Genomic DNA, 23114 nt, shown 5'->3' with positions numbered 1-23114 from the left:
TGCTTATAGATGATGATGATGTTATTAGGAGCTTCGCCTTACACTGAGAAATATAACCTTTCAACTCAGATTAACAAAAAGTCAACATCTTTCTGTTGCAAAAACATGTCACAATTATTAGCACCCCTACAGCCTTGATTCATCGGTCAGACGTTAATACAATAAATTGCATTAAAGGGGAGCTCCACCGATTTTTCAAAATTCCTGCATAGGTCAGTTGTTGTGAGATCCATCCAGAGTGGTTTGTGTGAAATGTTCTGTTCTAGAGAAACTTGCTGAGTCACAACTGCTCACAGTGGTGGTGATAGGAACCAGATGTCCGCCTCTTAAAAGCTCCATTCCAGAGGTTAATTGATTATGAATACCCTGCCTAGTGTATGAGACATTGTTTTACAATCGTTTCAGCCTTGAAATCTGTTCTTAATTCAGGGATACATAACATGTTGTGAGGCAAAGTGGTCCCCAATAAATCTTGCCATTGTTTTACCATCATCACCATGATGACATGCGGTGGTTTTGGATAGTAAATAAAATGGTTGTATTTATGTTATAGATATGTTGACCCCTGGTTCCTATCACCACTACTGTAAAGACGTTCCTCTACAATGAGACCACTCTGAAGGACTTTAACATGTCGTTTTTTGAAAATGGGCAGAGTTCCTCTTTAACCCAGTTATCAGTCTGCGAGTACTCTGACAATGCTGTTGATGCAGCATATTTTATTTATGTGGAACCACTGTAAGTTGAAAGTAGTAAAGTCTGTGTATTATTTCTATTATTTCTATTATTTCATTCATATTTTGCCATTTTTAGCCCATTTTAAGGAAGACGTGCTCTGTTTCACACCCTCAGTAAGCCATCAAAGATCAGAAAACACAACTGAAAGGACACACAAGGTCATTGACCTTCATTAGTGCAACATTGCAAAGCAGAACTCGTGTCTTTGAGCTCTTAAAGCAAAATTCCACCTTTTTAAACAATTTCTACACAGTTCAATCACTGATATGTAAACAAAGTCATTCATAGTTATGGTGCATTTTAGAGAAACTTTCTTTACAGTGGTGCAGGGTTCACAACACAGAAATAGCCATTTTATTTACTATACAAAATGACCAGCGAAGCTACACGTCTTCTGAGTTGTATGTGTAATGTTGATAATGGGAACGGTTAAATCAGAAAGAAGTCATTTTTAGGTGTTATTTTGTCTCATAACACACTGCACATACATATGCAGCATGAATGAATACATTTCAGGCCTCACTTGTATCTATAAACTGTCATAACATGATCAAACAATCTCATTCATCAAAAAAAAAAAAAAAAAATTCAAAAGCATTTAATGCAATAACTTTCTATGAGAGAGATTTTAGAGACATTAACGCTTCAGATATGTGGTTCCTATTATAACCACAGAACAAATCTGAACCTCTAAGTTCCTCTAGAACAGAGCATTTCACATCAAATCACTCTGAATGACTTTGTTTGCATCATTACCCTTTAATTACACAGATATTTTGAACAGATGGTGGAATTCCCTTGTATACTTGCCTACAGAATAACTCTATTTCAAATACAGGAATCTTTTAAATGATGCAGGAAGGGAAAACACATTTTTCAATAAGACACAATGAAATGACTGTTTTAAATGTATTTGGGTTTTAGGAGTGATCCTACAGGCCTACTGGGTTGGAGTGGAGCCTCGGTGTAACGGTTTATGTAAGCAGGCACACACAGTACACACTTGGAACGTGTCCTGTGTGTGTGTATATTGTGCATTGTGTGTATGTGTGTGTGTGTGTCTGTGTGTGTGTGTGTGTGTGTGTGTGTCTCTGCCTCTCCAGTAAACCGAGCCATAGAGACGCTGACTACAGGGGAATCTCATCAGCAGCGCAGCTCAGACGCCAAAGAGCACACAGGCTCTTCCTCTCCCTCTCTCGTTTTCCATCCTTCTCTCTTCCTCTCTTTTCTCTCAGCCTTCTCTCCAAGTGCACCTTGGACTGCCTCTGCAGCTGAAGATCACACAGTTATGTACTATGTTTGGGGAAAATGCAAGCCCATTAGTACACTTAACCCCTCAATCACACAGGCTTATTATACAGTGATCATTTTAAAGGCTTACTGCTCTGCATCGAATTACACAGTAACTAAACTAAACCTAATATGTCATTTATGTAGTGATGAGAGTGAGGAATTGAAGTGAGGGCACACATACAGACCAGGCTAAAGAAAATAATGAGCGCTGGCGCATGGACATTTGGAAACTTTGCAGTCACCATTAGACTGTGTTTGTGTTTATTTAGTGTTTAACTTCATCCAATTTAGCTACTCAATTTATTTCACTGCATTTTATTCTGTTTGCTTATGATTTTTACTTATTTTAACTTACTTAACTGCTGCAATATTGTCTATCTATCTATCTGTCCGTTCGTCAGTCCGTCCATCCATCCATCCACTTGTCCCCCCATCCACCCATCTGCTTGTTTGTCTGTCTGTCTTCCTACAGTAAATTGCCATTAAATGCAAGTCATTCTTTTTGCAGGAGATATTACTGAGGAGATATAAGATAATCTACTTGCACAAGGAAGGGTGAAGGAAAAAAAATAGTTTCCAAAACTAGAGTTCAAAAATGATTAAAAAGATATAGAGGAAAACAAGCCTCCTACGACTGTGCAAGACCTGGTAGACCACCAAAACTGACACCACCAGATAACCAGTATTTAAAGTGGTCATTTTAGCAGGAGAGGAGAAAATCAAGCTCCACACAATCTATCATAATTCAAAACAGTAAGGCAGGTGTTGAATACCATTAAAATAAACACTCACTGTATTGTCGTTGAATCAGCTGAAGGGCTAAAGCGATGTTTGCCACACACACAGGCCCTTCTGACTCAGCAGAAGTGTGAGGGTGGGGGTGGGGTGGGGGGTCTTTAAGCTGAGGTTGAGCATCAAGCTGGGAAACCACTTTGACTGGACAGTAAGAAACAAATCTACATTGCCACCCCTGGCTCTGACAAAACGCAGCCTGCGAGAGCAACACTGACAAACATCATGCTCATACTCTTTCAGTAAGTGACACAGACTCATACGCTATAATCATTTGGTTTTTCAATGTATTCCCCAAAGGCCAATGTCAAACAAAAGACCCTCTGAGTTGTGCTTGCAATGTCAGTGATCATTTCCATAACCACAGAGCTCCTGCGTTTTCACCCTACAAAGAAAACATGATCCAACAGACAGGTACCAATGCCATTTAAAATCTGCCAGAAGTCTTCACATTCTGATGGTTGTGTCAGTCTAAACTGAAAGAAACTTCACCTATGTCTGTAAATAAAACGCTTTGAATAAAAAAAAAGCAAATAAATTGATACTGCGCTGTGCAAAAGCACACCTTCCATTTATGTAATTTCAATTGAAAATGGCCTTAAAGTACAAGTTATTCATTTCTCAGGACATATTTCAGAGATTATGTAGAAGCCGTTCCACTGGGAAGTCAAAGGAAAATAAAAAGAGCTTCCAAAACTGGAGTTCTTTTTTTTTTTAAACAGACGAAGACACAACAGACCACCAGAACTGTCAAAATCAGACAGACCGTACTTAAAGCTTTCATCTTTGAGAGAGAGGAGGAAAGCTGCTGGTGTTCTTAGAACAATCAACTGACCAGCCCAGAGTCCAGACCATCACCGAGTGTGTTTGGGATTGCTTGGAGTCTGAGAAGCAGAAAATACATTTAACCTCTAAGACCGCTTCTCCTTTGAAAAACTGAAAGTCTTCTAAAAAGAAATAAGCTGTGATAAAAGCAGAGTTGGCACTGTGTATTTTTTTGTTAAATATATGTTTCCTGCTCTTATCCTGACTGATTAATAACTTGTACATCATGTCTGTTTGGACTAGAAATTAAGCAAATGTCATCTCTGATGTTTGCTCAGTACTGTGCAAATAAATAGCCGTTGTTTCAGAAAATGGCAACCTCTTTTTTTAAATACTGTCCATTCATTAATCCCTTTTTCTTTTTTTTCCTCTGCTCCAACACTGCGCCGAGCACTGTAATTTAGACTAATGCTTCTCAATAGCCACAAATACATTTAGATTATAGTCAGCTCATCCAAATGCCCATAGTGCAACTGTGCATTGTGTACTGTAATCACCACTAAGAGGTGTGCACAGGGAGTTACAACACAGTCTGAAGCAGTGACGATCACTGCTTCACACAGAGACACTGCAGCCTGAAGAAAACCAGTGTGGACACTTCAGACACTCAGTAAGCCAAGGAGCCTCTCCAGCAGTCCTCTCTCACTGCCCTCTCTCATTCACTTTCACCCTCTCTCGCTCTGCCTGTCACACGCTCATACACACACTCGCAGTTATGAGCATCACCACTAACAGCACGGTGTGGTGGATAAAGCATAAGTTTAAACACACGTCTGTAAGAGACAGGATCCCCAATATTCGTCTATATTCATCTGTTTGATTGAACAGACAAAAGGGCATGGCTACAATTAGGTGCAATAGATCTAAATTAAAAAGTCTCCAATTGGATCCTCTGAGTGGGGAGCACATGCAGGTCTATCTCTCTCTCTCTCTCTCTCTCTCTCTCGCTCTCTCTCTCTCATAACCAGTACATTACTGATGGTTTATTATCCTTATCCTGGGTTTGCCATGTTCCTCTGCTTCAGTTAGTGCACTCTGGGTAATTCTCAAAAAGATGTGACAAACGTGTCCTTCAGTTTAAATTCTCTACTGAGGTTCACTAGAAAACACTCCAGTCTTGCTGAGTAACGCAGCTGGATGAACTGTCTAACATGAGTTAGTTAAAAGGAGCGAAATGAGCTGAATGTGCGCGTGAACAAGTGATTAAATCTGAGAGAACAGAGCTGTGAGGGACAGGTGTGTGTGTGTGTGTGTGTGTGTGTGTGTGAGTGTGTGTGTGTGTGTGTGTGTGTGTGTGTGTGTGTAAACTCACTAACAGTGAGATATACACACTCTCATCTGCGGCTAAATGAGACTGAAGTCCTTCAACCCGTGTTGAGATCATCATGACGCTGTCTGCTTTAGCCGCTGTGATAAACAGTGAGAGCGCGCGCACGTGAGAACACTCTCACACGCGCTTCACTGCTTTTAATTTATTTACGGAACTGGCGTAAAATTATTAGAATAACGAAAGAAAACAATCACAATCAATGGCGTTTCCTCTGCTGACCAGTAATTAATGAACAGTATTAATAGCCCAATAATATTAATAACAATACTACTACTACTACTACTACTACTACTACTAATAATAATAATAATAATAATAATAATAATAATAATAATAATAATAATGTGGATAAACAGATCGGCGAAGGCAATTTCAGCGTAGGTAGGTAGACTGGCGAAGGCCTTAATATTATTATTATTATTATTAATGTTAATATTATTATTTTCTCATACAGCTATATACATTATTACAGTCCCAAATATAATGTTATTGTTATAGTCGCTTAATTTTTGCGTTTCAACATTTAGAAAGCATATTTTTAATTGAAGTTTATGAAGTGACGATTGTGTGAAATCGGATAAATGCGAGCGGCATTGCAGGGATTTATTAGAATATTATTATTATTTAAAATGTTATGTTAATGAAACGTTTCGTGTGATTAAATAAGCTGAACTGAAGCAGCCTGGTTGTAATCATCCCGTTGGTCTCAGAGGTCATGAGCCTAAATACAGCCTAACACTAACACTGTTTATTATTTACTGCTATTTATTTAAATAGCTATTTTTAATATGAGCTGACCGTTGATTTTTATAGTGTTAGCGGGTCCAACAGCGCAGATAATCTGACTTTGTTTAACACTGTAAAAGTCCTACACCCCGCGTGCAGGGACAGAGAAAGAAAGCGAAGCCTCGTTTGCCAGAACTTTTTATTAAACATTATGAAAACAAGAGTCTGAACAACATTCCAGTCAGAAACATTTCAGTTTAGACGTATCGACACGTTATGCACATTAAATGTTTCTCGAATAAATATATAGAAATCGTATGTACAGTATTTTTACACATCCAGCACACGTCTCTCTCAGGAGCTTCCTTTACATGTGACCGAATCACGCACAGAGCCACCGCGTGAGCGCTCAGTGAGAAACTGTTCAGCTGGCCTCCACTGACCATTCCCGCTAAAACCCAAATAAAGCAGAACTCTGCGTGGGGAGAGACCACTGAAGAAAAGCCTGAACGACCCTTATTTGGCAAAACGGGCCATTAAACGCCAGCTGGAGGTCTGGGGTGGAGCATCGTGTTCTCCATAAGCTACTGAGACTTTGTTTAGGTCAGTATACTGGGGTCATTTCTATTGCACATTCTCCTTAAAACGAGCTGAACGCCAGTCAAATGATCAGAACTGTGATTGAAGCTCCAGCTACGCTCACAGCCCTCGCCTCACGGTAATGCAATTAATGAACATAATTCATACATTTGGCAACCGCTGAAGACCGCAGCGAGCTCCGCCAACACGGAGCACAGTTTAGTCCTGTTCAGTCAGCTGCTCCTCTCTCCCCTCAGCTGTGACACTGCGCTCTCTATCAGCTCGGAAAGTCTCAGGTGGTGTCGAGCCTGGCTGTGCTGGAAAATCACTACAATGTTAGAGATGCTGGCGCTTTTTAACGTCTAACATTAATCTCCCCCAAGCGGAGATCTTCTACTCGTTTGGTATTCGTTTTAAGCACAAAAATTCACATATTCTGAGCTCGTTAATTGCTTTTGAGTAATTAGATGCATAGAATATAGCAGCGACTGAAGTCCTTGTCCTAGATGAAGTAGCTTGTGTACCATTCATCCAATACAAATCGATTTGGGCTCATTTTCCCCCCAATTCTTCTCGCCATAGTGCAGTAGGCTTCTCTTTTATATTGTACATTTATGGATAGGAAGAGAATATCGTTGACCATTTGCATGCTTTTACATACAAACATTGCATTAAGACGTTTTAAATAAACAAGCAAACAAATGATAGAGAGAGAGAGAGAGAGAGAGAGAGAGAGAGAGAGAGAGGGGACTTTGAAAAAAAGAGTCATGTAAATGAACACACTAAACTCATCTCTACATATTTACATGTGAGAATAAATAAATCAAATCTGGCTCAGTTCGTTTCGGGTGTCCTTGTTTTGTTGGTTTAGTTAGAAAAACAAACAAACCTGCATGAAAAAAACCCTTCGTTGAAATATTCGCCTCAGTTCTGTCCTGAACTTGTCCTGTCGCAGTTGAAGAGGTTACACACGTTTTATTTTTCACCACAGCAGGAGGGAGAGGACCAGGAGGAGGATGACGAACGTCTGGGAGGTATTTAAGGGCCATGCTTTTCATCCAGGTGTGTAATGGGGGGGCTGAAGCACCGTACATGTCCCGCATGCAGGGTCGAGGGCGCAATGCTAAAGTTCACGAGACGCTCTGGAGTGTCACACACTCTCTCTTACACACACACACACACACAACACACACACACACACACACACACACTGTCCAAAGAGGAGGTGGAGTAAGACGACCACGTATTGCTTTTTCCCTTCTTCGTTCGTTCATTCGTTCGTTGTTTTGTGTTTTCTCATTAAAGTCTGATCAGAATGAAAATAAATAACAATAATTATAATGATCTTAATAATTATTACAATAATAATAATAATATTATTAATAAAATTGGAGTTCCATTAAGTTTCCCCGCGACTTTAAGACTCGTGCCGGTCCGTTATAAGAGCAGTAAAACTGAAAGGAGTTAAACTGACAGTTCAGTCTTAACATGAGGTGGCTGTGAGTGACTTTATACGACTTTTGTTATTATTTAAAAGAAGAAAAGGAAGAAGAAGAAGAAGAAGAAAAGCCGTACGCGAATGTATGAACTCAATCTAATGAGAATAAAACTGAAAAGCAACTCCAGACTAACCCTGGAGGAGAAACAAAAAGACTCGCGCTGAAGTTTAATGGGATAAACGACATACTGCGCTTTGATTGGAGAGGTCTGACTGCAGGTGGTCTGACCGGAGGTGACTGATAGTGATCCCTTGTTGAAGTTCACAGCTTCTCTAGGAGCGCACTACGTTAACTATGTTAAGACTTCTGAAGCGTCTATGACAGTCTAAGAGTCTAAGAGTCTGCGCGCACTTCGCTGCTAAAAGGTCTGCGTGTGTCTGAACACACCAGCGCGGACTGTGAAGAGAAGTTCACTCTGAGAGAGACAGAAACCAAAGCTTAAAAAAGATGAACACTAATGACGATGACAATGAACCCGTTGTTGTGGAGCAAGAAGAAGAACTAAAAAAGAGAGTCTAAGACACAGAGCATTCTCACATGAAGAACTCCGCAGACGAAGCTTTGCCGTGGTTGCCGCTGGACGGGTCCCGGTTGCCGCCGCCGCCGCCGCCGAAGCTCCGGCTCGCGAGCTTCTCGTACTTCTCCTTGTAGAGGTCTCGCTCCTTGGTGAGTCGCGCCACGTCCTGCTTGAGCTGCTCCACCTGGTTCTGCAGCGTGCACTTCTCCGTCTCGAGCATGTGCCGCTGCTGCACGCGCTTGAAGCGGCACGACTGCGCGTAGCCGCGGTTCTTCAGCGTGCGCCGCTTCTGCTTGAGCCTGATCACCTCCTCTTTGCTGAAGCCGCGCAGCTGCCGGTTCAGCTCGCGCACCGTCATGCTGACGAGCTGCTCGTCCGAGAAGCGGTCCTCGAGGCGCGCGTGCGCGTGGTGGTGGTGCCCGTGGTGGTGATGGTGGTGGTGGTGGCCGTGGTGGTGGCTCGTGGCCGTGCTGAGGTCCTCGCCCACGTACTGCTGCGCACGGAAGCCCGCGCCCTCGTACGCCTGGTGCGCGTGGTGGTGGTGGTGGTGATGGTGGTGCGCGTTACCGATGAGCGCCTCAACGGCGTCCTCCGGTGTCAGGTTCAGGGCCTCCGGGCTCACGTGGTGCTGGTAGTTGGGGATCCAGTAGAGGTCCTCCAGCTGTGCCGCCTTGCCAGATGCGCCCTGGTTGTTGCCGCTGCCGTTGGCACCGTTGACCGCGCCGTTGGCGCCGTTGCTGTTGTTGGCGACGCCGTTGGCGAGGTTGTGGCCTGGCTGGGCGCCCGGGCTCGGGGCGCAGAAGCTGGGCGACGAAGGCACGGAGGAGCACGGCGTGCTGATGGGCGTGGAGGACAGCGAGCCTGGCGGCAGGCGGTGGCAGTAGCGCTCGGATTCGGGCGGCTCCTTCTTCACCTCGAACTTCATGAGGTCGAAGTCGTTCACGTACTCGATAGCCAGGGGGCTGTTGGGCAGCTCGCCGGCGCTCATGGCGAGGTCCGCGGCCATGTCAACGTCAGCGGCAGTCCATGCGATGGCGCGTGGAAACGAAGGGGGAGGGAGGGTGGTGGTGCTGCTGCTGCTGGTGCTGGCGGTGTGGCACCGAGACTGCAGTCCTTCTCTGATCAGGGTGGCAATGGTGGGTTTTGGTGGGGGAGCAGTTTAGCACATGTGCACGCAAACAGCCGGCCGCCCGAGTCTGAGTAGTCCTTAAAACAGCTTCTGTCTCGAGTGAAGGTGCTGCTGGTGGTGTGTATGTGAAGGCTGGGGTGGGGGTTGTGGGGTAAAGCACCCGTGTGCGTGAACTTGTCCACCTGGCAGCTCCTCCTGCTCAAAGTTCTCCTTTAATAACACCGGAAACCTGAAACTTCAGAAGCACCGACCTGTCTTGTCCTGTCTTCACCCTCAGTCCCGTTACAGGCCTTCTTTACAGACGGTCCTCGGCGTGACAAACAAAAAAGTAATACGCCAAAAAAAGGGATTCTGGACTCTTGTTATCCTGATTCGTCGTCAAGATGTTTTAGTCCTTCACAAAACCTGGAAGCAAGAAGTGTGTATCGTCATGAGGAGCGGAGGCCCAGAAAGTTTTCTTCTCTCAACTTGCCTGGAAATCAGTCTTTAGTCAAACTTCACCACTGGAGTCCGGTGGAATGACTAGACGCTTCAGGAAGTCGCCGAGAATCATAGCAGGAGCGCACATCAGAACAACAACAGATAATCACAGTAAGTTCCGGCGATGGGGCGCCCCAGTCACACAGCCCGTCAGCGCATATCCCGGGCTACCTGCGGGCCTTCTCTTCTCGTTTGTTTCACGTTTTCGGTGGGAATAAAACTGTAGTTCCCTGTAAACACCTTCCTTTTTTCTTTCTTTTCTCGCTTTCTTTCTTTTTCTCTCTCTTTCAGGGCTTGTGCTCTGTACCCCGCCGCTACTCTGTCCACTGAAGTACTGGCGAGAAAAACCAGCGCTCTGTTCCATTTATACACGCGGAGTTCAAGGTGGACCAATAGCAAGAGGCGATAGAAGAAAATTTGCATATTCCCGCAGTAACCTGCCGCTATAGGGCGAACCGGGTGAGCGCGCGGCAGCTGTTTTGGCGCGGTTTTTCCTTCTTCTGTTTTTTTCCGCCTCTTTTCGGGCAAAGCTCCGCCTTTTGCACCGCAACTGGCGAACAGTTCAAACCCGCATACAGCAGGGCGCGTCTCGTCAGGGTGGACGAGTAGCCAATCCCAGCGCAGGGGGCGGGGCTTTGTCGGAAAGTAGGTGGACAAAAGATGACCGCGGGAGCGCAGAGCAGCTCCGTCTCGCCCCCTAGCGGATATTTCACAAATTGGTAAGCAAAGAAGCTTCGCAAAGGGGCAGAGGACAGCTTCTTTACCCTGGACCGTCTTTAATCCTTACCTGAAACTGTTCTTTCACATGTTGATGATAAAAGCTCCAGCGCGTCTAATAATACAGCAGCCGAGTGCCATAGAGACCCCCATAGAATCCCCTTCCCCACTCCAGTGGCTCTTGGGATTTAACGCCATCAGCCAAAACATAACTTTCACGCATTCGCTTGGATGAAAGAACACAGCAGTAAGATGCACAGCCTTTATAATACAAGCAAGACGGATGTGAGGTATTCTAGACTGAAGATCTTTCAAAAGGTGAAATAATGCAGAAGTAATGCGCGCTGCTGCATTATAGCGAAGTGAGAGTGAAATTAAGACGTTTAAAGGCTCGTTCTTCATAATCTGAAGGGTACAAATAAAGGATAAATTAGAATAAATGGGTATAAGACCACCTTTCAAAGCCCCTTCATGCCCAGCACATGATTAAAGGATGAGAAAAAGAAATCGGCGGAATCAGGACGCTGCCTGTATTGGACGTTAGGCCGTATCAAGAGGCTAAGGCATGCGTTTTTAAGGGCACCTGAACGTTGCAGGTTAAACACACAGTCTTCAGGCTACCTACATAACACACACACACACACACACACACACACACACACACACACACACACACACACACACACACACACACTTTCTAAGCCGCTGCTCCCTCAGGGTCGCGGGGAGGTCCCGCGTAACAATGAGCTGTTATAATAAATTGATAGAAAAGGCGGATAAAGGACTTTTTTCCCCGATGTAATTCATTATAAACAAGACTTATGTGTTTAATGGCAGATCCTTCCGTGAGTGCAGGAAGGTAAAGAACGACCCCACTATTGATGGCGTGCTGATTCCTGCAGTGCCCTTTTCACTTCCCAGCCGTTACATCTGGCGATAAAATCAATCCTCATTTCCACCGGAAAAAGAGAGAGAAAATAAAATAATAATAAAAGAGCAGTGGGAGCGGATGGCTTCATTAGGACGGCAAGAGCCGGATTTCACTCGCTATTAACCCCTAATGGCCCCACGACTCATCTGCGCGGATCGACAAATAATTAAAGCCCCCCTTAGCACCCCTGGGTGAACACTGGCACTGGTGAAGACCTGGGGCCAGCACTCCTGGGTCATGGGAGAATGTGGGTCATCACATGCCTAAATCAGAGCGTTTCAGTGTCTAACAGACAGAGGCTGAATCGTCCAGTCTACACTGGACACACAGACAGAGCCTGGGCGTCAAGTCAAGCCTCTGGCCGCATTCGAATTTCAGCCTTTACCCTAAAGCAGTGGTCATGCCCCCTGATCCTGGTGACCTACCCTTCTGTGTAGTCTGGTTCCAGTTCCAATCTGACACTACTGCTTCAGTTAATTAAGTTTTTGATTGGCTAGATTAATATGTTTTGTTTTGGGGGGGGGGGGGGGGGGGGGGGTATTAGGGGGCATCATGTTAGATGCAGGTTGCAATTAAACTTTGCAGGAAAGTAGATCTGCCAGAGGAGGGTTGGGGACCACTGACAAAAAACACTGGAAAGCTCTTCTCGTAATGCCACTCCACAGTGCACCTCAAAATGCAGGGAACAAACCTGTGGCCTGTCCCAAAGTTCACACGTTCATGTTTTCCAGTAAGTGTCTGAGCCCCATTTCTTAAATGTGCAAAAAGACAGTGCGCATAACACAAGGATATAACACACGCTACATGCGTCCTTCTCTGAATACAGCATCTAAGCCGTGCTAAGTGTTGATCCCACAGTTCAACACGCTACTGGTGTTCAAACGTGTTGTTTTAGAAATATCAACGAAGAACACTAAAGTTGCAAGAACGTCCCACAAGATGGTGATGCATATCTGCACACTAGCAGGGATAATGAGGACTTGCACACTTTTGATAAATTTGTAAACACGCGCTGTAACTGGCGCAGCTAGAGTATCCTAGGAGGTGCTACAAGTCAAACCTGATAGCTGAATTGTCATCGCTTCATCGCTTCATTTACAAGTTAAACTGTTCTAAAATAGCTACATTTTCAAAGTGGAATGTCTCAGAGTTCCTATAGACTTGATCCCCCTACATGGCCTAATCAGGCCACTCTGTTTAATTCCACAGACAGTCATTTACTGTATATCTACCCTCTTATAAAAAGGGTTTTTTGATGCCATAGGTGAATCACTTTTGGGTCTCTGAAGAAGCGTTCACTGATTGGCTCTTTAAATAATCCTTTTTGTAAATGTGCAAGTGTGAACAACCGTTTAAAAGTTTAAAGAATGTTCTACAAAGCGTAAATGTTCAAAAACAAGCGAAGACCTAGAAGTGTTCATTCAAACCAAGAACCAGAAGAACAAGACGTTTTAAGAAGGATAACATTTTAAGGTGGATCCTTATGCCCTGCATGGGAGAATCCACTGTTGCAGACAGCAGAACCTGTGATTCAACTAAATGATTTTGTAGGCTAAGTTTACAGAGGTTTGCTCATAGTACAGTAATTTACTGTATAATTGGATAGTAATCAAATTCAGTCACATGAAACACAGTGCAGTATAAGTATTCTCTGTCCACAAGGACACACTGATTGTATCTGTGCATTTTCTCATTGTAAGAGTGGATATCTATCTAAGCTTTTGGACTCAACTATTAAATGGCTCATTTTCAAAATATTTCACGATGTATTGAATAGGTTATAGTTTGAGACATAGCCAGCCAGTCTTTTCTACAAGTGTATGTAACAGCAATGTACCATCATGAACAGTCTACCAAAGAAAGAGCAGAGTAAAAGAACAGACACAGAGCTGTAAGAAACAAACAGTAATGGTAAAACATCATGAAAACAACAAAGCAACATCACAAAGAATTAAGGGCCAAGAGCTAAGCAAGACACAGCACTTTAACCAATGTATTATCGCTATTGCATAGCATGCTGGGCAGGCCACAGGTGACCCACAGTACAGCCCCTCCATCATAGGCTATATTAGAATATCTTAAATAGTGTTTTTTTTTAAATTGATGAAATGTGCAGCCTGATATGCTGCCAATCTTTTGTTAGTTGTCAGGGTGTTTGCCAAATGTTTGCCAGTCAGTTAGTTTACTACCGCTACTGAATGTGAAACAGAAGCTGTGAGAGAATAATTGAATTAAGTTCTCTCCCCCATGTGCTTTCTTTGGTTTTGCCTTTGATGATTACTGTGTGAATCTACATGCTAGTCAGCTCTGCCAATATATTTGGTATGCCAGGGGGCTTATGGGCCCCAGTGCAAAAATACCAAATGCCCTTCCCTTTACTTACAGGAGTCAAATGTGCGCAATCGTGACATTATCTATATGAGGGGTCCAATAAAGATTCTACTGTGGTCTCCTTTGTGCTGTGGGCCACAGTGCGATTGCCCCCTTGCCCCCCACAGTTATGCCTGTAGTGGGCGATGCGCTACAGATGAGGCAAAATCAAAGAAGGCAAACAGGAAAAAAAGTTTCATTCAAATATTTGGATGAGTGTGTCACGTGTTTTCCAGCAGGGCTGAATGTTCCAGTAAATCTAACTTGGGTCATGATCAGGTCGTTCACCTTTGTAAAAGAAAATGGGTTGAATAGAGACACAGCCAGAGCAGATAAGAGATTCTAGTCTTATAGCCTATCAAAGCAGGATTTCTCAGTAAGAATTTAGTCAAAAGTGAGATATGTGCTTTTACCTTTTCTCCTACAGGGAATGATTCAATTTTGGCTTAAATTACCTGTTAATCCTAAATTAATCCTGAGAAATCTTGCCGCACTGCGTAGTTTAGCGTGTTCCGTGTGCTCCTGTTTTAACACATCTGATTCAATACATGCTGGACTAGATCATAATGTGATTTAAAATGCTGGGAAAACACAAAACTGTGTTGTACAGGTGGGACACAAAACTGGAGCTGGGAAGCACTTCAGTGGATTAAACACTATTGATAGATTATACTGATTCCATTTTGAGAGCCTTCATGAAACAGACAGAACAGTCCTAATTTTGCTATTGATATCAGACACTTTCTCAGCAAGTCATTACAAGATATTATCAAAGCTTAAATAGCAGCTGACCATGAATGGTTGCCTAATGTAACTGATGCAAGCCAAAAGTAAACTGGGGCCTCTGTGTTGAGCAGGGGGCCTGAAAGGCCTTAGGCCTCTAACCTGACACGGCAGAGTAAGATATTCTACCCAAGCTCGCAACAGTGAAATACAGACGCTCTCAAGGCTCAAATCTGCCTACGGAGGAGGAAAAAGGTAGGTAAAAAATATGGGCGATGAAGGGACAAATCATATCAAGGTATTTGAGGTGCGCTAAGTCATTACAGGGGGTTTTATCAAATAAGCAAGAGTGGACCCCAAAGTCCAAGCTAAGCAGTCCGCTTTAAAAATGCCACATTTAAGAAGATCTGCCGTGGTCCATTCAGTAAGCGGAGGCTGGGTGGGTGTGGACGAGGCCGAGGGCTTGAGACATAAATTTTGAAGTCAGGGCTTTCATTGTGCCTTTGCATATTGGGAGTTAGCTGCTGGTGCAGTTCTCGCGATTTAAGCAAAATGGACATCAGCATGTCCAAGGTGGAGAAAAAGAGAGTGATAGAGTGAAAGAGAGAAGGGCAGTGGGGGGGCTGGGCCAGCCGTTAGGGGGGAAATCACTGTGGCGGATTTAGTCCAGTTAACCCCCTTTTAACCAAAGGGAGAGTCGTGTGGTGAGGTGCTGGGGGTTATCAAAGGCAGGTTTGGAAAAGCAAGCATTAGTAGGCCTCCGAAGCTTAAAAGCCAGCTCAGAGATTCAGCAGTAATTGTGTATGTATACTCACACATTAACAACTTATTTGAAGTTCACAGCAAAAAACTAAGTACAAAAATGAATCAAATATTTTCACTGCAATATAGAAGGAGCCAGAGAGTTGTGAGTAAGCTGGACAGCTTTGTGCGTCAAACGGAGTGTCATACTGACTTACTGAAAACAAAGTTTAAAAGAAATAGTGACCTGTGAAACTAGCAAACAAACAGGCAAAGACGGATACATAGACTGACAGATATAGTACATAGACAAACGTATCGGGACACCTACACATTACATCTACAGGAGCTTTCATGACATCCCATTCTAATTCCATAGCTTTGTAGCTATAACAGGTTCCACTCTTTTGGGAAGCTTTCTACAAGATTTTGGAGTGTGTCTATGAGTTCATCCCAAAGGTGTTTGATGGCCATGCAAGTTCTTCCACATCAAACTCACCCAACCATGGACATTGCTTTGTGCACTGGGGCTCCATCATGCTGGAACAGAGAAGGGCCTTTCCCCAACTTTTTCCCACCTTTGCCAACTTTTTGTTTTTTGTCCAAAATGTCTTGGTAGGCTGAAGCATTCAAATTTCCCTTTAATGGAACTAAGGGGTCTAGACCTAGCCTTATCCCTTCTCCACCAAACTTTACAGTTGGCACACGTTGCAGTCAGGCAGGTAACATTCTCCTGGCATTCCCCACCCCAGACATCAGCCTTCTAGATAGAGAAGTGTGATTCATCACTCCATAGAATGTGTTTCCACTGCTCCAGAGTCCAGTGGTGGAGTGATTTTCATTACTCCTTCCGGTGTTTTGCCTTGAGCTTGGTGATGTAAGGCTTGCATGCTATTGCTCGGCCATGGAAACCCATGCCATGAAGCTTCCGGCGTGCAGTTTTTGTGCTGATGTTAATGCCAGAGGAGGTCTGGAACTCTGCAGTTACTGAGTCAGCAGAGCGTTGGCGACATTTGTGCACTATGCTCCTTAGCACTTGAGTTGATATGGTTCTTAAATGTTTCTACTTATCAATAATACCACTTACAGTTAATTGTGGAATATCTTCGACCAATTATTTCACAAACGTTTGTAAAGGCACACTGCATGGCTAGGTGCTTGATTTTATACAGCCACTCCAATGGGACTGAATGAAATACCTGAATTTCATGATTAAGAGGTGTTTCCCAATACTTTTGTCCATATAGTGTAGGTAACAGTGCTTTGCAAATGTTGGCTTTGTTTATTTCATTTCAAGTTCACTTAGCCAGTAAGTACATATTTTTCCTTTTTCACCTTCAGAAAAAAGTGCAAAGGATATATTTAACAGACAATTACACAAAAGCCTCAACAATTCTATGTCAAAATATAGAGCATCCATTATTTTTGTGAGAATTGCTTTCAATTTTAAAGAAATCTGTAGGCATATTTTATCACACCTTCAAGTTCAGTCTTACAAGTTGGTTGTATTTTCTGCTTCTTACAGTCCAAGTAATTTGGTGGGCTACCAGGTTTTGCACAGTTATTAAGAGTCTCATTTTCCTCTATATCTTTTAATAAGGTTTTAAACTTCTGTTTTGGAAATCCCTGTTATTCCTTTTGTCTTTCCCTTTCCTTATCTAATCTCTGCACAGATATCTCCTGAAAAAATAATGACTTGTAGGGGAGACCGGGTATGGTTGTGACGCTTTTTGCTTTAGCACCTGTAACTCACTCAATTTTTGAGCTAGAGTTCTCAAACATTTATACAAAGTACACACATTTATTTACTATAAATGGCACCAATTCAAACCTCTGCAAGATTATCACATACCTTGTGAGTTGATGTCAAATACACTGTGTTCCTTTGTTACAACCTACCCCACTACCAGGGTAGGTTGTAACACATGCTGGGGTGAGTTGTAACAATTAGACAAAAGAAGCAAAAACAGAGACCACATCATGCAATATGCTTCAAAAAGAGGTTTAGGGTTAGGGTTAGGGTTAGACTCAGACTCCTCATTGACAGGCTGGGGATCCGCTTCATAAAGAATGTGAACCAGTCAGGCCCTGCCACCTGCTTCTCATCCCATGTTTGTGGGTGTTTGATGTTATATATTACCGCCAGTTGATATGCAAACTTTCTGATCTAAAAGAAAGTGGAGTACAAAACCTGAGTACATAGACACAAAAAGTTTTTCGATTTGTCTGACACCCACACTACTATTCAATTCTTCTCTGATCTCCAGTGACTAACCGGTCATATGCTTACCTCATGTGGAGTGAGTCCATAATACAGGTCTGCTGCCTGAGTCAAACAGTCAACCAACACTGTCTCCTGCACCTCAGAGAAAACATTGTTGCTGCTCCAGTAACCCACACTGGGAAGATCACTGGATCCCTGGTCTCTCAGCTTCTGCAGTGATTTGCAGTATCTGCTCAGTGTTACATGGCAGATCCCATGTGCCTTCGCGACTGGTCTGACTGACTTGCCCTTCTTTGTGACCTCATCTGATGCTTTTTTTAAAACACTTGCAGGCACACCTCTGTCAGTCTTTCTTTTCCACTGCCTGGGCATTCTGTAAAGTTATTAAAATCAAGAAAGTTTTCTTAGTTGTACATAAGGGGATGGTTGTAACACTTTTTAAACATGTGTTACAACCCACCCCAACCCTGCCATGATCATATGATCTTATCCGTGATTGGTGCAATTGGTGGTGTTACAACTCTCCCCATGTTACAACCATACCCGGTCTCCCATACTTAGTGGCCATTTTAACTGGAAATAAGTGATAATAAAGAAGGAAATAATAGATAATAATGGAAATAATAAATAAGGGTAGTCTCTGACTTCTGCATAGTGCTGTACATGCACTGTATGTCCAAAAGACTGTAGACATCTGCTCATCCAAGCTTCATAACATCAAAGAACACAGTTTCTCTACTCCATGTTCCAATGTAGGGGGCCTTATACCCCTCTAGCTGACACTTTTAGCATTGATCATGATGATCTTAGGCTCATGTGCAACTGTTCCAGAGAGTCCCATTCTACTGTCGATGTTTTTCTATGGAGATTATACAACCTATATATGCACAATTGAACACCTATGTCAGCAGTGGCTGCACCTTAAAGTAGCTGGATACTTTGTTTAGAAAAAGCATCTGGAGAGTTTTGGAGAGAGTGAGAAGAAAAAAAGAAAAAAAAAGAGTGAGACTAATGAATAACTACTTGCAGAGAAAGTATGATCTTTATTGATGGGGCAGACTCTTTGCTGAGTTGTAATAAGTTTGTCTTTTTTTATGTCTCTGCAATCTATCGAGGGGGAGAAAAATTACATTTGACCTTTCATTCTTTCCCTTTTTTTCATTCAAGTCAGATTGTTCAAAGAAGAAAAGAATAGATGTTTTCTCTCTCTCTCTCTCTCTCTCTCTCCCTCTCTCTCTCTCTCTCTCTCTCTCTCCCCAACATTCCTCTTTGCTCTCCCTCTCTTTCGCGTGCGCTTTTACTAAAAATTGAAATATTGATCTTAATTAGAGTTTGCCGAGCTCAGCAGCTCGTTGAGCTTGGAGACAAGCGGCAGCAGACATCTGTCTCAGGCACTTCCATCCCCATCGTCAGAGCCAGAGAACAAGGGAGAGAAGGGAAGGGAGAGGAAAGAAAGAGTGATTGCTCAGTATCTCTGTCCTGTTTAGAGAATGTGCTTTCTTCCTCTGTTGGCAACAAAGTGGTGACTGCTCAGTACAAACACTTTCCGCTGTTCTTCCTCTTTAATATACCAGGCAGGACCTGTTAAACAGCTGCTATGAAGATATATTGCTGCAGTTTAAAAATCACTCAGTGCATTGTGCCCATTTTTGCACTGCTGTTATTTTATGCATATTAGTACTATTAATGTAATAACATTTTATCCCTAAACTGGTAAAACCGCATCATACATTTATCATTAAAATGTGGTCGTTTATACTATAGCGTATTGTCACTGTCGTAACTAAGTGTAAATTTACAGGAAAAGTAAAAAAACATTCAACTAAAAAAACATTCAACTTAATGTAACAAGATTTAAATGAATTCTATGGACTGCTGGTTCACAGGTTCAAAAGCTTCTGTATAGAACCCAGTACAACATATTCTTCATTAATAACTTCATACACAGAAACCTTTAAGGCAGGATGCAAGTTCATGTGTTCAAAGCCAGGATGCAAGTTCATGTGTTCAAGTGTTCATGTCTTTACTAATATATATATGTGTGTGTGTTTGTGTGTGTGTGTGTGTGTGTGTGTGTGTGTGTGTAAAAGTGGGCAAATAAGGACATTTTTTACATTTTTTTTCTATTGATGACAAGTGTTTGGGTTTATGTATGTACATTTTTATATTTCCATTTTTCATCATTTAATCTTTGTTAAATGCCTCCCCATGTATAGGCCTCATTCAAAAAATAGTGCAGGCTGAAAATTCCCAATAACTTCGAACGGATGGACCTGAACTGCTGTAAGCCAAACAGGTAGATATTAGTAAATGCCTGATAAGTATGACATCACAAAAAACAACAAATTCAAAATCTGATGTCTTGATTTCAAAGTATCAGTTATGTGGATTTCACAAAGCAGTCCAGGCTAAAGACTCCTCATAACTTCAGGATGACTGGGCGTGCTGTAGGCTGATGAGGCAGATCTATGTAAATGCATTGTTTTTGTGACATCACAGAAACCATCCAATCAAAATGTAAAAACTGCGGTCATGTGTTTTTACTCCATTGCTGAAACACACCTGTCACAGACACACCATCAGCTTCCACATGGAGCGTTTCTCTACATGACACACAACTGAAGAGGACCGATGGATAGAGTAAGAAGAGTGAAACAGAGAAGAGTGCAGCATTCTCTTTCACTCCATCCCTCTGTGTCAGCTTGTCTGGGTGAATGTGTACAGTACATCAGGCAGACAGCCTTTATCTCGTTAACACGGCGGCAGGCCTGTCAGGTTGTGTGAGTGTGGAGTGCTCCGAAGCGAAGCCCTCACTATGCTGTATTAATGCCCCCTGTCGTTGCTGGCGGCGACGGTTAACCAGGTTTCCCGTAGCGACCAGTGGTCGTTTGTCACGGAGTGCGAGGTCTTGGTTAAACAGAGTATTAATAGTGGAAATATCAGCAGCTTGTGCACAGTGAGGGGGAAGCAAAGGATTACACACCAGACATCATCCAGCATCCACCTTTCTATCATGCCACATACTAATTATATTAAGAGGGAGAGAGAGGGAGAAAGAGAGCACAGCAGCATCTCCAGCTGCTTTCTTTCGCAACTAAACCTCAGTGGAGAAAGCAGAAGAAAAGAGACAGTACCAGAAACAAGGAGTGATGAATTTGGAGATGCTGCAATACAGCAGCAGAGAGAAGCAAACAAGCACAGACAGCTTTTGCTCATTCTTTGATTCATACTTAAGACAATTATACATGTGCTTAGGGAGCATCAGTGTGGACTAAGGCCCAATCCCATTTCTTATTGTCACCCTGCCCCTTTTTTCCTTTGTAATGCTCCATTTGGAGTGTCCCTCTGAAAAACCTATGTTTGGAGGGTCATGTAGCCCTAACACTTCAAACTATCCCTCCACCAAATTGGGACCACCTACTCATACGTGTGAAAGCGCAAAATAGATGGCTAAGGGGTAAGTGGTAGGGGCAAGGGAAATGAAATTGGGCCCAACAGTTCACTTCATACTTGTAACCTTTCTCATTTGTGTCCTCAAAGAGACCCTAATTCTATATTATACTATATTTACTTAGTCTATACTTATCAGTTTTGTGTCATTTACAGTACCTTGCAAAAGTATTCAACCACCTTCTGTAAAAGCCATCAGATTTGCCTGGTGATATAAATTACTCATTCAACCCCTGTGCTGTGGAAGCTGATAGATGACAGAAATTGCCCTAACAAGGACTCAGTTGCCTTACAGTTGGCTTTTACTTGCGAATTGTCAAAGACATTTGAGAAAAGACCCCCTTAATTCAAGCCACTGATCAGACTGTGAATCTGAATGAAGACCACGGAGGATTCTAAAAAAATGAGATGCAAAGTTATAGACATGCACAAGATAGGAAAAGGCTATAAAGTAAGAGCCAAGTGCTTGGATATTCCAATAAGCACTGCTGGATCAATTGCGTGGAAATGGAAGCTGCATCATACCACCCATCCACTGCCTAGACAAGACCATCCCTAAAAACTCAGAAACAATAAAGTAAGAAAGGGACTTACTGATTGAAGCCACAGACAGGCAAGCAATCACTCTGAAGGAGCTACAGAGTGCAGTGGCTGAGACTGGAGTGGAGGTGCACCAGTCAATGGTATGACGAGCTCTGCATACAACTGCCTGTGTGGAAAGGTTGCTAGAAAGAAGACATTATGAAAGATGAAACACTTTAAAGCACATCTGGACCCTGCTAAAATATGGGATAAGGTTTTGTCATCAGATAAAACATAAATGGAGCATTTTGGCCAAAATTCAAAACACTATGTGTAGCACAAACCTAACACTGAGCATTCCTCAACAAACACTGTCCAAGCAGTGAAGTATGGGGGTGATAGCATCCTGTTGTGAGAATGGTGCAACATACAGGGATATAACTTGCTTCACTCTGATAAAGACCTAAAGCTTGGGTCACTTTTAAGTTCACTTTTTTTGTTTTGTTTTGTTAAGTAAACTTCACTTTTAAGCAGGACAGTGATCCCAAGCACAAGGCCAAAGTAACACAGTAGTGGTTGAACAGCAAAAAGGTGAAAATCTAAGATGACAGAGCCAAAGCCTAGGTCTCAGTCCAATTAAGAATCAGAGACACTAAAAAGCTGCTGCCAAATATTGAATTTTGATTTTTCCTTTAGGAACATATTGGTTTGCAATAAAAATACTGGTTGGAACACTCTTATGTCTCTAATCCAGACAAAAAATGTATGTATCAATAGTGATAATTAAACAATAGACAACTACAGTAATATGTGAAAGTTTTAGGCATGTGTTGGGCATGTGTTGTTTAAGTGTTCCCTTTATTTTTTTGAGCAGTGTATATTTTATATATATATATATACTAATATATATATATATATTTATATATATACTACTAATATTACACAGTACTGTGTGAAAGTTTTAGGCATCTAAACAAATTTTTCAGCAATTTCCCTCAGCAGTGAGTTTATCACAATATACATTAGAATAAAGTCATATTCATAATTCAAATAAACATAAAAACAATAAAAAGTAACAAGAATTTCTTGGGTCCTTTTTTTTCAACTTCACAGCCACCACAGAGACTTGATAATATCATTATTAATTCATATTCTATAAATGTTGTTCATTCAAATATTATCACTTTTCTCAGCAAATAAACACGTACTACACAAATAAATAGATTTTGAAAATGTGTCTTGGGTGCCAAAGACTTTCGCACAGTACCGTGCAAAAGTTTTAGGCACCCAAGACACATTTTCAAAATCTATTTATAAATCTATATATCAATAATAATACAAATAAATAGTGATTTTATGGATGTTTGTTTAACCATTTTCAAACCTCTCCTCCAGGAAGCCCAGTATTACAGTATTATATGCAGTTAAAAAGCAGCTCCTGGTTTGACCAATCAGTGCTCATGATGTAATTGATGATATTAACCAGTCTCTGTGGCGGCTGTGAAGGTGTCAAGGAAAATATGCACCC

General features: G+C 42.4%; 1 protein-coding gene across 1 annotated transcript; it reads right to left on the bottom strand.

Moving 5' to 3' along the window:
* Positions 1–5885: 5885 nt before the first annotated feature.
* mafaa (v-maf avian musculoaponeurotic fibrosarcoma oncogene homolog Aa) lies at positions 5886–10234 on the bottom strand. The gene has a single exon (XM_017721640.2). It carries the CDS (start codon positions 9303–9305, stop codon positions 8316–8318), a length of 990 nt encoding a protein of 329 aa, XP_017577129.1. The 5' UTR covers positions 9306–10234; the 3' UTR covers positions 5886–8315.
* Positions 10235–23114: the final 12880 nt, after the last annotated feature.

Source organism: Pygocentrus nattereri, chromosome 26, assembly GCF_015220715.1.
Source record: "Pygocentrus nattereri isolate fPygNat1 chromosome 26, fPygNat1.pri, whole genome shotgun sequence".
In the NCBI taxonomy this organism is placed as follows: Eukaryota; Metazoa; Chordata; class Actinopteri; order Characiformes; family Serrasalmidae; genus Pygocentrus; species Pygocentrus nattereri.
This window is presented reverse-complemented; position numbering and strand designations above follow the sequence as displayed.

Excerpts from the sequence above, each read along its gene's own strand:
- mafaa (XM_017721640.2), bottom strand. The coding sequence starts at position 9,305 with ATGGCCGCGGACCTCGCCATGAGCGCCGGCGAGCTGCCCAACAGCCCC.